This window comes from Micropterus dolomieu, linkage group LG14 (genome assembly GCF_021292245.1).
Source record: "Micropterus dolomieu isolate WLL.071019.BEF.003 ecotype Adirondacks linkage group LG14, ASM2129224v1, whole genome shotgun sequence".
Taxonomy (NCBI): Eukaryota; Metazoa; Chordata; class Actinopteri; order Centrarchiformes; family Centrarchidae; genus Micropterus; species Micropterus dolomieu.
This window is the reverse complement of record NC_060163.1, coordinates 27,310,853-27,324,713: the sequence shown is the minus strand read 5'-3', so window position 1 is coordinate 27,324,713 and position 13,861 is coordinate 27,310,853. Positions and strand designations below refer to the sequence as shown.

The following is a 13,861-nucleotide window of genomic DNA, read 5'->3' as shown; positions in this document are numbered from 1 at the left end:
TGCCAAAGTATCGAGTCCAGTATCTAAAAACTTCAAAAGAAAGATTCTGTAAAAGTGAAACTAAAAGTCAGATGCACTTCATTTGTCACATAAGATGCCATCCACTATCTTGCTTTTACTGCTACAACTAGACTAGTGACTAACCTCAGTTAACTCGATGTCTATGAAGATTCTCAGTCATCCAGGTCATAGTTATCCAACGAAGGTTAAAATGAAGGGCAACTGGACTTGGTTGAAGCTACTGGAAGACGTTTCGTCCCTTATTGAAGAAGTCCTTTGGATAAGGGACGAAACGTCTTCCAGTAGCTTCAACCAAGTCCAGTTGCCCTTCATTTTAACCTTCGTTGGACTCAGTTAACTCGTTTTACAATCATATCTTCAGCTGATGTTTCACTTATTTTAAACCTGCTCCCTCACCATCAGCATTTATTTCACTCACACCTGCTGCTGCCTTAGTTATATAGTCTCCACTAGGCTTTTATGTATTTTGTGGTTTTTACATACATGTATCTTCTATTTATGTATTTTATCTATTTTGAAATGTACAAAATTACTGGTTTTATTGTAAAGTGTCTTTTGGTGTCCTGAAAAGCGATATAGAAATAAAATGTATTATTATATTATTGTTGTTGTTGTTATAACAGAAGTTATCACATGCACTTTTCATGTAAGGTCCAGACTGTACCCTTTGTAATATTTATTTGTTCATCTATAACAATAGCCTCACCTGATTTCACGTCCCACACACAGCCAGTAGTTTCCCACTCACCAACATCAACTTAATAACTGTCTGTTTGGCGCCATGTAAGAGTGTATTCACACCTGTCTTCTTTGATTCAGTTGAATCAAACTTGTTTCTCTCCTTGGGGCCGATCTTTTGTGGAGGTGTGAATACAGTAATGCACTTGGGTGCAGACTAAACAACTGTACAGAGACCCAGCTGTAATCAATACAGATCTTTAATTACAGTGATAACTGATAACTCATATGAGACGAATCTGGACCAAAGCAAGTGAACCAGTGGACTTTCCTGGGCTGAATGCGCCCTAAATAAAATTGAACTGGATCGAATATCTTTAGTGCTGCAAAGAGAAACCAGCCAGTTACTGTCATAGTCATAGCTACCGTTACACCTGTATAACCATAACTATATTTTTCATTACCCATAGCACTGTGCTGTAGGAGAATTGTTTACCGTGTCATTAAATCCAACTGTCACCAAAGCAAAGGTTTCATCTGGATACTTTCGTGTTTTCCTGTTCCAGCTCTTCATGAAGGGACAATTTTCTACGGCTGCCATGAGTTTGGTGACTGTCGGGTACAAATGCATTGGGATGGAGACCAGGCGATATATGCTGACTTCAAGAAAGGACAAGCAGTTTGGACAGCACCACTGCTTGAGGAGCTGAAGGATGTGCTGTCAAGCGGGTTTTACGTTTTGGCTCTTGTTTGCAGGGAGAGACTATTAAAATACTATCTCTCTAAAGCTATGCAGATCGACAGGAGTCCCACTGAAGAAAAGGGTAAAGAGAAGACACATTGTTTACTCCAAACATAGTGGGTGGGGGGGTCTCCTGGACAACACATTTAGATAGTAGGGATTTTTGTGATAGCCATAGTGGTTCAAGAGGAATCATTAGCAAAGGAAACTGTGCAGCTCATCCAAAAGCTATACCCTACCAAAATTAAGGCCTGTAAATTCAGTGTAATAGGAACCACTTCATCAACCATCTAACTAGCCAGTTATTCTCAGAGACACAAATACTGTTAGGTAGGACTGTTTAACTCTCAGCATGGTTCCTAGGAGGAAGTGTAAGAGCCCTGATAAATACAGGCCCATGTTGTCACCACCAAAAATCTATTCCAATCCTGTAAACTTGCAGTACAACTTTAAGTCAAAACACTGAACATTCCAGCAATACTGTATTTATCCAACAGTCTGAAAATCACTCCCAAGAATCCTGCTGAGAGCTAAAATAGGACTACAAACAGTCACAGCGACAGTGCTTCAGCCCGGTATGTTGCAGTGGCACACACCAAAACTCTGGTCACCACTCCATGAAGAACAATAATATTCTCTTCTGTTCCAGTTTTACTTTCAGCTACAACCTCAATGTAAAATAAGTCGCAATAATAAGTTCAGATACCTTTAATGATGCTGGTGACATCCAGCCAAAGGGACATGATTGATTGAGTTCAAGTAAGTTTTAGTCCACTCTCACTGAGAACAATTATCATGGACATTATGATGTGCAAAAGCCTCATTTTTGACTCCCAAAAATGTGCAATGTGAGGACGTCAGTTTCTGCAGAAATATCACACAAAGTCTGTCTCAAATAGTATTTGTTTTTTGTCTAAATTGTCATGGTTTGGGGTTATTATTTCCTTTCCGAGTTATTTTCATTCACACAAGAATACTTACTCTTGTGTGAATGTTTTCTTTCCTTTTTTCCTGTGTTTACGATTTTACATCACGTCACTACCCCCTCATGCTCCTCCCTGATTGAGTTCACCTGTGTCTCATTATCTTGTCCTCGCCAGTATATTTAGTCGTGCTGTTACTTTCTGTCTTTGCTTGTTCGTCAGTGTATTTTGTCTGGAGTTCAAGCCCTGTCCCTCAGGTTAGTTTCCTCATGTTGTCTGGATTTTAAATTTCCTTGTGCTGTTGGACTGCCAGTTTTTGTTTTCTGAACCTTGGACCTTTCTTGCATGCTCCCTAGTGGATTTGCATCTACTTTCTCCACATGCAGAACAGGTTTTACTGTGTTCGTATGTATTATTTTAATTTAAATACAATACTTTTTGTTGCCTTTTAGTTTACGGTTTACCATTTACAGTGTGTGCTTCCATGGGCGCTGACATTGTTTGTCATTCAGCTGCTACTCGTGAAGTCGGGGTTCATATTTTTTCTCCGACTTCAAGTGGCGTTCCATCCTACTATTTCTAGTTGGAGGTCGGAAATTTCCGAGTTGCCTGGAACGTGACATAAGAGCAAGATAAAAAAAACGCGTCGCTCAGTGACACTCAGTGCTGATTTGATGAGACATTTATATAAATACAGACCATGATTTGTCAAAATGGTGCCGTGACGTCTTAATAGTGGGGACATACACTGTGAGGGCTTAATGTTCTAATAAACCATGTCCTTCTCTTTTCCAAAGCCCCGACAGTGCTCATCTATCCCATGGAGGAGACAGAACAGGGGGAGGAGAACACCCTTTACTGTTACATCAGTCACTTCTACCCCCCCTCCGCCAATATCACTTGGACCAAGAATGGTGTCCAGGTGACAGAAGGTGTGGCCCTCAGCAACCTCCACCCTGAGACAGACGGGACCTTCAGTCAGCTGGCCAGCCTCTCTTTCCATCCAGAGACAGACGACGTGCTGGGCTGCAGCGTGCAGTATCAAGCCCTGAGCCGCCCTGTCACCAAAACATGGGGTGAGAAGATCCGAGGGTTTCTGGAAATATACTGCAATGTTGAGGTCCAAAGGTTATACATGTATGTTGTTGCGGGGGTTATTTTACAGAATGATTGAAAAACACACTTCTCTTTTTTACTGAAAACATTCAGAAACAAATTCATCGCGTGTCATCTGAAAATACAACAATACAGTAAAATAATGTAATAAAACACACAACACAGCTATTATTTGGTCACATTTCCCTTCAGCTCTTTCAGCTGCCTTTGGTATCCATCAACACGCTTATGGCAGAACTCTCTTCTGATTACTCTTCGTGATAGAATTGGTAGGTTCTGATTTGTTGGGGGGGTTTTTGCATTCACTCACCTCTTCAGGCCAGTCCACAGAAATTTCAACGAGGTCTGTGATCAAGACTTTGGGGGATCCATTTAAAAAGCTTGGTTTAGCCATCTCATAACGACTTGTGACGTGTGTTTAAGATCATTGTCGTGCTGGCGTATTGTTGGGTAAATACAGTAGCATATCAGAAATATTGTGAAGGGTGGGATTTATACATAACCAGGACAACTTAGATCTTAAACGTAGTTCTTAAGTCAGAAGTAAGCCTATAGGAGGCAACCCTCAGTTCTGCCCTATTAAATCATGATACACTTTCCAAGGGTGTCCTCACTTTAGCTGCCAGCGGTTTAGACATTAACGGCTGTGTGATGTGTTGTTTTGAGGGGACAGCAGATTTACACTGTTATACAAGCTGCTCACTACTTTACACTGGAGCAAAGAATCATTTCTTCAGTGTTGAAACATGAAAAGATAGAATCAGATATTTACAGAAATGTGAAGGGTGGACTCACTTTGTGAGATTCTGTACATTAAGCTTGATTTAAGCACAAAGACTGTAAAATTCTCAATTCATAGAGATGGTTTTTTTGCGTGTAATCTGAAAATGGACATAACACAACAAAATGCAGGAGGTAACAAATATTCTAAACAAGCTGCTACTTAAACAGAATCATCTGAAAGAGCCAAAACGGCAAACTTGGCTTATAAAACAAATGACGGACAAGCAATGGCTGTTGACAAAATATAACGCCATAAGGCAACACGTGTCAAAGATGCACGTCCTGGTTTATAAAACACAGTTGCCGGTTCCAGATCGCTAAATTCCTGTTGTGGAAAAGTCCCAGCAGAGTGTCTTTGTTGAGGGAGTTATGAATATTTGCTAAAAACAACTTCTGAATCACACTGTTTGCTCTCCACCAGAGCTGCCTTCGAGGTCGGTGGGTTCTGCAGCAGCGTGGGCGTGTCTTTCTTTGGGACTCGTCTGTCTCACTTTTGGAGTTGTCATCTTCATCATTTCTGCTAACGACTCCCTCCGACGTCAGCTGTCTGACTGCTGGCGGGCTGCATACCACAGGGTTGCTGGGTAAAATCTCCAGACTGCAACACGAACAAAGACTTTTTAACATGTTTACCAAGTTACAACTTTCTCATATGCTCATTTGCACAGTAGAACATTTTATTCTTCGTTATATCGATCTATACTGAAGATTGCATCCAACATTCCCTTTATGTTGTCGTCTCGTCTCTTTTTAGACAAGATTGGCAAGACCATAACCTAAAGTTGTTTATTAACCTAACTCAAAGTGAGATTTCTTATCTTTTGATATCATCAGTTTAAGAAGAGAGACTTCTTCTGCTGCAGCTGTGATTAGATTTTCAAATGACTGTTGGTAAATTCTCTAATTGACCATCATAACGTTATACTGGAAAATGTGTACAACTAAACAGTGCTAAAATATTTTGACATTAAAGTATTAAATTACATCCAACAACAATCTTCTAAGAGCATCAATTTCCATGAACATAGATGTGAGGCCAAAGATGCAAATTATATTAAAAACATAGTATTTCTGAATGTGTCAGGGCTTTTTTTTGGTCACGGTCTGTCTCTGGTGTTGGTGTCTGGCTTTGTTTCCTGACCCTAACCCTAATGTGTGTTATTGTAATTCACTTTATTCAGGGAAAAGCTATAAAACTATTTCACAACTTCAGCTGAAACAAACTGCAGTTGCTCTACTTTCCACAAACAATAGAAGACTAGATCACATCAGACCTGTTTCACTGGTTACCTGTAAGTTTTAGAATTGATTTTAAGACGTTATTGATCACTTTTAAAACGCTTCATGCTTCTGCTCCCACTATATTGCTGAATTGTTGCTCCCCTATGAGCCTTGCGAGCAGGATTGGTGACGTCTTCTTAATCACTTACAAAACAGCCTTTTATTAGTTTTCACTAACAAAGACCATGCCTGCAAGATGTAGATTCAGAACAGTTTATTGCATGTAATACAGCTGAGCTGATATGAGAGGAACAGATCTGGAGGGAGGACTGAGGGAGGCAGGGATGGGGGAGAGGGTCGAGGTTCCTGGAGGCAGACAAAGAGAGAGAAGGAAAGAGGAAAAGGGGGTTCAGGTGGGAAGGATGGGAATACAGTGTCAAGGGCAGGTGAATGGAAAAGGGTGCTTAAGTACTTGGATGAGTTCAAGGCGTGGTCTTAGTTCCCAAATCTTTCTTTCTATCCTGTATTACTACTGTGGAATCATATTTCTTTTTAACTTTGTCTTTTTAAACTGCTTGATTTAATTTTCCTCTGTCTTTAAATGCTTTTAATTTTTATTCAACCGTGTAAAGTAAAATGCAATGAATTGGATGAACTGATTCTTTTGTCTTTAATACAGATGATGCTGTTTTTATTATAACATTACCGAGCTTGTTTGGTAACTTGTTTGATTGTAAGTCACCTTCGACAGCTAGAAATGCACAGATTAGTCAGCTGGAGACTGAAATAGGCCGTTTCCTTCTCTCACTCTCTGACCGGTGACCGGGGCGGGGTCAAATATCCAATTTCCTGCTGGTGACATTGAACGTTACAAACAGGCTGCGTGGTGTTTCACAGGTGTTTCACAGGTGTGCACAGACACACACAGGCTAAACATGTCTCAGGAGTGAGGAAGTCATTCACGCAAAGCTCCCTGCATCTGCAGAGAAACCCAGAAAGAGACGCAGTGGATGTTTAAAGCAGGGAGCAGGTGAAGACTCAGTGAACACAGCTGTTGGTCACGACGTCATTCAGACCACGTGGGACCACGGTGACCAACAACAAGCCGCCTCCACACGCGGCTCATCATAAAGTCATAAAGTCAGAGCAGGCAGACAGACAGACAGACAGACAGACAGGTGCAGGTGTGTCTGACGGGGAAAAGCCAGGTGAGCAGATTACTGTAGTTTGTGATTAAACACAAATTAAGTAGAATTAAAATGGTGTTCACTTTATTTTCAGCTCCTTCCGGTGAAAACGCTGTTTTATAATAAATAAGACCATTTATACTGGTGCTGATGGGGATCCTAATAAAAATAGATTTTTCCTATAAATAGTTAGAAAAATGTTTGTGTATGTTGTCAGTTATAGATCTTAAAAAGAAATAAAATTTGCCTAAATCAGAGACAGCAGGTCAGACCTTTTAAAAAAATCAGTAACTGAATCAGCCAGGAAAACCTAATCTGTGCATCTCTTACTGCAGCTGTGTGTGAACCGACATTAGGCTGAGACCGTAGATCTGCTGTTGTGTGTTTGCACATGATGATAAGAGGCAGAGCAGCTGGCCTGCCGCTGTTAAATATCTAAAAAATATATATATATATATATCCCAGAAGAAACCTAAATTACTTTGAAGCCTAGAACAAGTAATTTAGGATAATAATAAAGGACTCTCATCCAGGCTCTGGGCAGGATTAGAAAGCACCACTGCAGCAGCTGCTGTGCGGCCACTGGCTTCAGAGAGAAGTCCATCCTATCAACAGGTGACTCTTCTCCAAGCTGTGCCCTGATTGGTTGAGCTCTCACTTTGTTTTGATGAACATGGATCAGCAGCGTCTGTGTGTCCTGCTTCTTCTCTGTTTACTTCTGCAACAATCAGGTAATACATTTGGTGGTTCAAAGGTACTGAGTTCTTTAACATGACAAAATACTGCCACAGTAACTAATTAGAAAACATTATAACGAAGTGTTGTAAGTTCTTCTGTACTCACTGGCATTTGGGAGTTCAGGTAGTCGGCAGACGGTTTTCTCAGTCAGCTGATGGGCTCCTGAATGAAGTTCTGCCTCAGTTGGTTATTTTGCTCACGTTCACACCGGATCAAACAAAACAGCTGAATTTATAAATAATACCAAGGATTGCTTTACTTTGCTGCTCGGTCTTTAGCGGTTTAAACGTTGACTGATAGTTTCTCTGTATGTCATATTATTTTCTACAGAAGTGACCGCAGATGGAAAATACTTCCACATTCTGAAGACATGTCAGTTCGTAGAGAAGAGCTCACAGTGTGACGTGCTGTACCAAATTCAGTACCAGTACAACGGCCGACTGCAGGCACTGTACAACAGCTCTACAGAGAAGGTGGTGGGATTCACAGAGTATGGAAAAGTGTTTGCAGACATTGTAAATAATGACACTCACTACCTGCGAGTCAGGAGAAACGACCTGAACTACTACTGCAAAATCCAAGCTGACCTGATCTACAAAACCATTCGGGGCAAAGCAGGTAATCAAGGAAATACTTATATATATATATATACCATCACCAGGGCTTGATATTAACTTTTTGCTCACCTGTGATTTACCAAAGTTACTAGTTTAGTTTTTTTTACTAGCCACATTTATGTTGTTTTTTATGATTGAAGCTGCTTAAATGTACTAATATCATCATTAGGTCTGATAAGGCTGTGGAAAGTAATGAAAGTGCTGCATCAGAAACTCTGTTTATTCGTAACAGCAGTAAAGCTGTAATAAATGTTCTGCATTAGAAACAAAGAGCAAAGAATAAATTAAGGCAACAGGATTAAAATATTCTGTAGGCCCACTCTGGATAGTTGGTTGACTGGGTTTATGTTCCTCATCATGAAGCTCTGAGTAACTGCGTCCACCTGAAACGAGTTCGCAGCTCTTTATTTTCCTCACTGTTCCCGCACAAACGCGCGAGCACTTTTATTAAGACGTAGAAACGATGTGATGCGAGGGCAGCCCTGCCACTAGGAACTCCACGTCCCTGGATCAGGAAGATCTCTGTAATGTTACAGCCTTTACAGACACTTTCCTCCTGCCTTTTCTCTCGCTCGCGCTGCTCGTCACTTTTCATGAACCGACCAATCACAGCCTGGATGGGGCGGGACATTTAACAGTGCTGACAGACAGGTGTGGTTTATACTGGGGACGCTGGGGACAGCTCAGAATCTGAATGTCTCCATCACTTTTTGGAAGCTTTTGTTGAAAATGTTCTGAACAACAGCGACAAGAAATGTTAAATAACAAATGAAACAAGGCACAGTAGGAAAACATCATCATTATTATTATTATTATTATTATTATTATTTAGTATATTACTACATTTTTATATTTTGAATTACCTTAATTTTGTTTCCCTTCATATAAATAAAGACATTTCCTCCATAAAATGGTGCAGAAAATGTCTCCAAAATGCAGGAAATGAACTTCAGTCTGTTCAGTATAATCAGGAAAATGTTGTACTATTAGATCTCCTCTCCTCGGGCTCTTCTTCCTCCTCGTTTAAGCAGGATGATTTGCTTTAATCATTTTCAGGTTTGGACTGACAGAACTAACATTGTGAAGGCGTCACTTTGGGCTCTGAGTAACTGGGACTACATTTATCACTATTTTCAGAATCTTTACAGTCGATTACTGGAGAAAATAATCAGTAGATTCATCCATAATTAAAATAATCATTAATTGTAGTCCTTTTTAGTTCTGACTGCAGGAATAGTCAACATGTGACCTAACAGGCATTAAGATGGCAAGGCCATCCAATAATTTAAAAGATCTAAACATTAATTAATTAATCAACAGGGGCCTCTATAGTAGTTGGAAGATTGGCGGTTCAATGCCCAGCTCCTCCAGTTTGCAGGTCAAACTGTCCTTGGACAGAACAAGACATCTGAAGACATCGCATTGGGCTGAACCGAGATTTTTCTATTTTATACACAAAACTATGTATTTATTCATCAAAATAACAAAATAGTCATTAGTTGCATCTTCAGTGGATTTTGATGGGTAGCTATGCTTCTAGCAGCTCTGGGGCATTTAGCAACACAGCCGCTTTACTTGTGTTTTAGCCTTTGTTGTTCCGGTCAGTTGTGAAGCTGCTAACAGTATTTTCCTCCTAAAGTGCCTCCTGTCACCAGGCTGAAGACAGTGAGGTCTGGCAGCGGTGGAGGCTCAGTGGTTTTGGTCTGCAGTGCCTACAACTTCTACCCCCGGCAGATCAGACTGTCCTGGCTGAGGGATGGTGTCCCCATACCAGACCCCCCAGGTGTGATTCTTACAGAGATGCCTGGTGGGGCCTGGCGCTACCAGATCCATTCCCACCTGGAACACACCCTGAAGACGGGGCAAAACATCAGCTGCGTGGTGGAGCACGTGGGTCTGCAGGAGCCTCGGCTTCTACACCTGGGTACCAGTACACCAAAGGAAAATAACAAAATACACAGTTTGTCAATCTAGATCCACAAGCAGAAGATGTGACGTCTCTCTCAGCCGGTGAAGGTTTGGTTAAGTTTAGGAAAGGATCATAAAATTACTGCTTTAGCCACTTTTTCACGGCACGGTCCCGGCTCAACTCGACTCGCTTGTGATGCCCCTGTTTTCCATTAGACGTGATAGTACCCACTCATGGTAGCGATGCAGCACCAAACTGCCGGGGCCTAAACTTGTGTGATGATAGTTTAAGTTCATAACAAGTTTAATAACAAACTGGGTGAAGCCATAATGTTCTTTAAAGAACTCCAGCACAGAGAAAGGAACAAAGAGAAGAGACACAACATAAAACACAGCGGAGTAAAATCCCACCACTTTTCAACACAAACCGTGCTGGAATCACTTTAGGATGGGATCTCTTCACAGCCAGAACAATTACAGCAACCACAACTGTTGCAATGTTCTTATGGACATCTTACCATTAATATAATGTTAGTATTATAAGCAAGTGACACAATCCAAACAGCAGCAATACAGATAAGCCAAACTCCCAGCAGCAACATCGTTGTTCTAGTGTCAAACTCTTTCTCTCCCCTCTGTTCCTGCTCTCCTCTACACTAGCAACTGTCCAGCAAAAAAATGTGCAACCTTGTGTGTCCATCACATAACCAGCGTTTCTGCCTCTCCAGAGTACTCCGAGGTGGTCGGGCTGCCGCTGGGAGGCTCCGTTCTGGGGGTTGGAGTGACTGTCCTGCTCTGCGCGATGGGATGTTTATGGAGGAAGACACACTGAGCAGGAAGTGCCAGGTGGGTCCTGGAAACTGATGTTTCTCCAGACACTACTGTAGAGGTTTACTACTGGCTTGCATATTTACCAACATGTCCTCCTACATGGCGACAAAATAGGTCTTTTTTGACCTACACAGCAGATGAATAGATAAATAAATATGTCACGTGACTTCCTCCTTTGGCCACTAGAGGTCGCCGCCACAGTAAATGTAAAAAGCTGCTTGAACAAACAGCATAAACAGTCATTTTTGTTGTCAGTTTGTGGATCACTAAAGTTTGGTCTCAACTTTTGGCAGGACATTACAGTGGAACAAGTACTGCTTTCCAGTCTCACCAGCCCAGATGGATGTGTGGCTCTGAAGTCCAACTACATCATCAAGTGTTAGACCTTTATACAGCATAGATTTGCTGCCTGTCTACATTTTTGTTGGCAAACAGGCAAACGTTTCCAGATCCTGCCAGAAGATCACCAAGGATGAGGCAGTCAGCATGGATCTTCCAGGACATTAGTGTGAAACCAGCACAGATACTTTGGTGCCCAGTTTCCATGTGAGATTATTCCCCAATGAACTCTACAAGTCATATTTAAATTAACCCAAGAGATTACACAATGGGCAGAAATGTCTCACTAGAAACAGAATATGAGTCATTTATATTAGCAGCTGATTGTGTTAACTTCAATAATTGCATAGAACTGAATTTTAATCACAGTTTGAATTTGGTTTAACTGAAATAATTGCATTAAAAAATGAATCTGAATCACACAATTTCAAAAAAATATTTTAACTTAATTCAAATAAACTTGAAACTGAATATAATTGAATTGAGTTGCTCTGAAACTGTATTTGATCCTCACTGAAAATCAACTCTCTATATACTTTCACATTTAGTTCTCACAATTGAGATCCAGTTTTGCTGAAACACACATTCAGGTCCTTGAGGAAGAGCAATCGAATGCAGATCCAGACTTATTTTTACCATTTCCTTTACTCCTGGAAAACGACATTCAGTTCAATTCAACTTTAATGTCAGAAAAAACATCATTACAGACACACAACACCTCCTGTGTTTGGGACTGAGTCAGAATAAACTACAGTGTTCACGGTGATGGTTTACTGGTTTCACCTCTTGTGTGTCTCAGGTGTCGGCGTTGCTCTGTTGTACGCCGCCACCCTCACCATCACCTGTCTGTACTTTGACAAGAAGAGAGGCCTGGCCCTGGGGATAGGGACCACAGGTACGTGTGTCACATGACCATGTCACTTCCTGTCCGCCCTCTCCCTCTGTTTACTAAACTCCCTCTTCGCAGATGTTCACGTGACAGTGGCGTCTCTTGCCGATAGCGTCTTACGTCACTAACCCTAAGACAGAACAGCATGAACTGCCGTGTCGAGCTGTCAGTCTCCGGCTGTCTGTCTTTCTCAGGTGCGAGCGTGGGCAGCTTCCTGTACGCCACGCTGCAGCACGAGCTCGCCGAGCTGTTTGGCCTGGATGGCAGTCTGCTGGTCATCGGAGCGCTGGCGCTCAACGGGGTGGTGTATGCCGGCCCCATGACCTTTGGCCCCGCCCAGAAGACAGTGAATCAGTTTTTCAGCATCACATCAGGCCGAGACGCGTCGAGCTTTGGTCGTGTGCATTTATTGATGCTGCTGATGTGAGTTTGAGACTTGAATCCAAAATGACTCAAATTCCTCAATTCAGATTTGATCATTGTCATGATGTGATGAAGAAAGAGTGAGAGCTCTGGTCTTCAGATATACATCACACTTTGGGGCAAATAAAACTCATCATTTAACTTTACCAACATGTTTTTGGCAGTCGAGTAGGTTGTAAGTGAGGTCAAACCCTGAGGGCTCCACTGAGCTCGTCCTGGACGTCCCCGGACAAAGGGCTTTTATTTGTTCCAGAGAGGACGGCGAGTTTGCAGCCTGTGCGCCGAGGCTCTGAATCAGTGAACTCTTTTTATTCCCCCATTAAAACCAACACATTCTCATCTCAATGTATCATAACTGACAAAGCGTAAGGATTTTACGCTAAAGGTACCCTTCAGCGTCCGTATGAAACGCCCCCGTTTGCTACGTTGCAGCAACACAAGGGAGGCTAACCCTACCTCTTAGCACATCAGCTGGTTAACATGCTTAAATTCAGTGACTTAGGTTTAGGCACTAACATTTCTGATGGTTGTGGTAAGGGTACGGGCTTCAGGGGGCTGTCAACACCTTTATCAAGAACGTAGCTACCGCTAGCTAGCTAGCACTTCCGGTCTGTACGGGACGCCCCAGAGCGTCTCACTCAGTCAAATAACTACACTTTGTCCCTCTTTCTCAAATCGTCGGTATATGACGCCCTGAGATGAGAACTGGCTCAAAACGAGCCTTCCTTGATTTACAGTGGGTACGGAAAGTATTCAGACCCCTTTAAATTTTTCACTCTTTGTTTCATTGCAGCCATTTTCCAAAAATCAAAAAAGTTCATTTTATTTCTCAGTAATGTACACTCAGCACCCCATCTTGACAGAAAAAAACAGAAATGTAGAAATTTTTGCAAATTTATTAAAAATATCACATGGTCATAAGTATTCAGACCCTTTGCCGTGACACTCATATTTAACTCAGGTGCTGTCTATTTCTTCTGATCATCCTTGAGATGGTTCTACACCTTCATTTGAGTCCATCTGTGTTTGATTATACTGATTGGACTTGATTAGGAAAGCCACACACCTGTCTATATAAGACCTTCCAGCTCACAGTGCATGTCAGAGCAAATGAGAATCATGAGGTCAAAGGAACTGCCTGAAGAGCTCAGAGACAGAATTGTGGCAAGGCACAGATCTGGCCAAGGTTACAAAAAAATTTCTGCTGCACTTAAGGTTCCTAAGAGCACAGTGGCCTCCATAATCCTCAAATGGAAGACGTTTGGGACGACCAGAACCCTTCCTAGAGCCGGCCGTCCGGCCAAACTCAGCTATCGGGGGAGAAGAGCCTTGGTGAGAGAGGTAAAGAAGAACCCAAAGGTCACTGTGGCTGAGCTCCAGAGATGCAGTCGGGAGATGGGAGAAAGTTGTAGTAAGTCAACCATCACTGCAGCAATCCACCAGTC

General features: G+C 41.9%; 3 protein-coding genes across 3 annotated transcripts in view; all 3 read left to right on the top strand.

Moving 5' to 3' along the window:
* Positions 1 to 5,343, top strand: part of LOC123983002 (RLA class II histocompatibility antigen, DP alpha-1 chain-like) — a 6,070-nt gene extending 727 nt beyond the window's left edge. Inside the window, exons 2-4 of the mRNA XM_046069060.1 lie at positions 1,266 to 1,523; positions 3,162 to 3,440; positions 4,685 to 5,343. Of these exons, the coding sequence (XP_045925016.1) occupies positions 1,266 to 1,523; positions 3,162 to 3,440; positions 4,685 to 4,851 (704 nt within the window). The 3' untranslated portion in view covers positions 4,852 to 5,343. The remainder of the gene's footprint in view (positions 1 to 1,265; positions 1,524 to 3,161; positions 3,441 to 4,684) is intronic.
* A 1,300-nt stretch (positions 5,344 to 6,643) lies between these two features.
* LOC123983255 (class II histocompatibility antigen, M beta 1 chain-like) lies at positions 6,644 to 11,585 on the top strand. The gene is made up of 6 exons (XM_046069442.1): positions 6,644 to 6,692; positions 7,205 to 7,402; positions 7,740 to 8,027; positions 9,666 to 9,950; positions 10,663 to 10,780; positions 11,059 to 11,585. Exons 2-5 carry the CDS (start codon positions 7,339 to 7,341, stop codon positions 10,764 to 10,766), a joined length of 741 nt encoding a protein of 246 aa, XP_045925398.1. The 5' UTR covers positions 6,644 to 6,692; positions 7,205 to 7,338; the 3' UTR covers positions 10,767 to 10,780; positions 11,059 to 11,585.
* Positions 11,586 to 11,722: 137 nt separating this feature from the next.
* On the top strand, positions 11,723 to 13,134 carry LOC123983257 (monocarboxylate transporter 9-like). Its single transcript, XM_046069444.1, has 2 exons — positions 11,723 to 11,999; positions 12,188 to 13,134. The coding sequence occupies exons 1-2, from the start codon at positions 11,870 to 11,872 to the stop codon at positions 12,418 to 12,420; spliced, it is 363 nt and encodes a 120-aa protein (XP_045925400.1). The 5' UTR covers positions 11,723 to 11,869; the 3' UTR covers positions 12,421 to 13,134.
* The last annotated feature ends 727 nt before the right edge of the window (positions 13,135 to 13,861 follow it).